This window comes from Mustela nigripes, chromosome 8, assembly GCF_022355385.1.
Source record: "Mustela nigripes isolate SB6536 chromosome 8, MUSNIG.SB6536, whole genome shotgun sequence".
NCBI lineage: Eukaryota > Metazoa > Chordata > Mammalia > Carnivora > Mustelidae > Mustela > Mustela nigripes.
In genome coordinates, this window is record NC_081564.1 from 30,741,782 (window position 1) to 30,744,831 (window position 3,050).

At 40.7% G+C, this 3,050-nt stretch overlaps 1 protein-coding gene across 6 annotated transcripts in view; it reads right to left on the reverse strand.

Annotated features, from left to right (window-relative positions):
* Positions 1-815: 815 nt before the first annotated feature.
* Positions 816-3,050, reverse strand: part of CEP192 (centrosomal protein 192) — a 126,659-nt gene continuing 124,424 nt past the window's right edge. For all 6 annotated transcript variants that reach the window (XM_059409140.1, XM_059409139.1, XM_059409138.1 and 3 more), the window contains one exon: positions 816-1,260. In XM_059409140.1, the coding sequence (XP_059265123.1) occupies positions 1,119-1,260 (142 nt within the window). In that variant the 3' untranslated portion in view covers positions 816-1,118. The remainder of the gene's footprint in view (positions 1,261-3,050) is intronic.

The window sequence follows — 3,050 nt, forward strand, 5'->3', positions numbered from 1 at the left end:
ATGACCTGAGCTGAAACCAACTAAGAGTTGGACACCTAACTGACTGAGCCTCCCAGGCGCCAATCCCCCACTTCTAAGGATGTATTGATTTCAGAGAGAAAAGAAATCTGTTTTTCTAGCTCCAGCTTACCATCACTGGTTCCAAACTATTGCAGACTGAAGCCATCCAGGAAGCTTCTTGCATGTTCCAGTCTTTCTACTCCATCAATAATATCCACTTGTGATGACCCCAAGCCACCACACAACTGCTCACAATCTGGGATTTTGCTGCTCCCAACAACAAGGCTGTTAGCTGGGGCTCAGGAAACTTTGTCAGGAGACTTAACAGTAATGGTTGAGAAGCATTTCATCATCCTGGTCTTCCTGGGTAAAACCAAGTCTGTGTCACGCCTTCTCCACCTCACAGCTCAAGATGCCACAATAGGGTACTTCTGCCCCCTCGGCAACTCACAGTCTCTCCACCAGCACCTGCTTGTGGAGCCTTCCTTCTATGAAGGGTTCTGGAGCAGCTGTCCCATTTAACTTTAATTACAATAAATGCTATTTTAAACTACATCAACCTCTCCAATGTATTTGCAGAGAATATGAATTCCCCTACTTTGGATAAAATCATTTTCTTTAAAAGTACACTTCCTTTCTAGTCTGGGCAATTAGCTAAAAGACAGAAGGACCAGAGAAGGGATTTCTTAGAGGAAAGGAAACTGTGTAATGGAGAAAAAAAAATCACAAAATAGACCCAGCAGCTTGAGAAAATAATTAGCAGAATAAAGCAATATTCTGATTTCTGTAAGACATCATCATATAAAAAAGACAGGTTCAGTGGAAATTACATTTATTTCTGGGTATACCACATTAAAATATACACTGTATTTGTTCAGAGTATCATAATCAATGCAAAAATAGAATTCTCTTCTCCCCCATAAAAAAGTTAAGTACAATACTGTAGGCTACATACATGATATTTTAGTTGGGTCCTCAGTATTAGCTTCTTAAACAAACCAAAATCTAGTTATACATATCAAGTCTATCTTACAAAATATATACAAAAGAATATCGTAGTGTAAAAAAACAAAGTTACCAAAATATAACTTATGTAATTTACTTTACACACAAGGTATCTAGTTAACTTTTTCAAGAGCTTCACCCATTAGTCGAATAGCAACACTCTTGCCTTCATCTGTTTGGATAACAAGCAAAGCTTCAAATTTGCCCACTGCCTTTGGTCTGAACTGCACAGGCATGTTGATGTAATGCTGGGCTCTGTAAAGAGAAAGGAAAGGTCACTGGCCTGAAGCTCCGACAGCACGAGCATCCCCTGCCACATTCCTAAGCACGATGCATAGCAGAGCGCGCAGTTGGTTTTCGTGAAAGAACTTAGTATTGTTACGTTCCATTTAAATTGGGTTCTCATTTCTTTGATGCTATTACTAAGAAACTGGCCGAGGAGAGGATAATCTAAAATCAGATTTAAATAGTATTGCATATATATTCCTGGCTACCCAACAGAAGAAGGGAGAGGAGAGGTCTGTCCTATTGTGTATGGAACTCTGGGTTCTGTCTGCAGAGAGGACACCTGACATATCCTGCCCGTCTTCCACCAGCAGCATACTCAACAGGAAGGAAGTAAACCAACCTGTCCCATGCCCACCAGTATCAGGGCAGGGCTGTACAGGTTCTGCTCCAGGACCGTTAGGAACTTTTACAAAAAACTTTCTTGAAAATTTCAGATTACGTTTGACCCTTGAACAACACAGGTTTGAACTGAGCAGTCTGCTTACCTGAGGATTTTTTTTTTTCTCAAAAAAGTGTAGTACTATAAATGTTATTTTCTCTGATTTTCTTGATCACATTTTCCTTTCTCTGCCTTATTGTAAGAATATAGTACATAACACACATATGAAAATACATTAACTGACTGCTATTGGGAAGGCTTCTGGCCAACAGTAGACCATTACGAGTTAAGTAATACACAGATTTCCCACTGCATGAAGGTCGGCGCCCATAACCCTCGCATTGTTCAAAGGTCAACTATATCTAGAGGCAGGTAATGAGCACCCTGTGTTTAAGATTACTATGTTGGGGGCCTGGGTGGCTCAGTTGGTTGAGCATCTGCCTTTTGATTTTGGCTCAGGTCATGATCTCAGGGTCATGAGATTGAGCCCTGTGTCAGGCAGGCTCCATACTTGGCAGTGAGTCTGCTTGAGATTCTTTTTTTTTTTTTTTTTAAACAAGTCAATTTTTTATTTTTTTAAATTTATTTATTTGACACAAAGAGAGATCACAAGTTGGCAGAGAGGCAGGCGGGGGACGGGGGAAGCTGGGGTGGGAAGCAGGCTCCCTGCCAAGCAGAGAGCCCAATGTGGGGCTCAATCCCAGGACCCTGAGACCATGACCTGAGCTGAAGGCAGAGGCTTTAACCCACTGAGCCACCCAGGTGCCCCCTAATGTGCCTTTTTAAAAATGGTACCTAGTCCTTAGCACTGACAAACTACTATTTTATCTTTCATGTTGCATTTCAGTACCCAGAACAATGTACAATTTGCCAACTTAAGAGGCATAAGTTATAACATAAGTTATAAGTAACTTATGAATTACGAAAATAAAGTATCCTGAAACAAATCTGACAAACCCATCATTAAAAAAAATTTTTTTTTTTAAGTTTTTTTTTTTTTTTTTTTTTTTATTTGACAGACAGAGATCACTAGTAGACAGAGAGGCAGGCAGAGAGAGGGGGAAGCAGGCTCCCCGCCAAGCAGAGAAGCCCGATGCGGGGCTCGATCCCGGGATCCCGAGACCATGACCTGAGCCAAAGGCAGAGGCTTTAACCCACTGAGCCACCCAGGTGCCCCCTAATGTGCCTTTTTAAAAATGGTACCTAGTCCTTAGCACTGACAAACTACTATTTTATCTTTCATGTTGCATTTCAGTACCCAGAACAATGTACAATTTGCCAACTTAAGAGGCATAAGTTATAACATAAGTTATAAGTAACTTATGAATTACGAAAATAAAGTATCCTGAAACAAATCTGACAAACCCATCATTAAAAA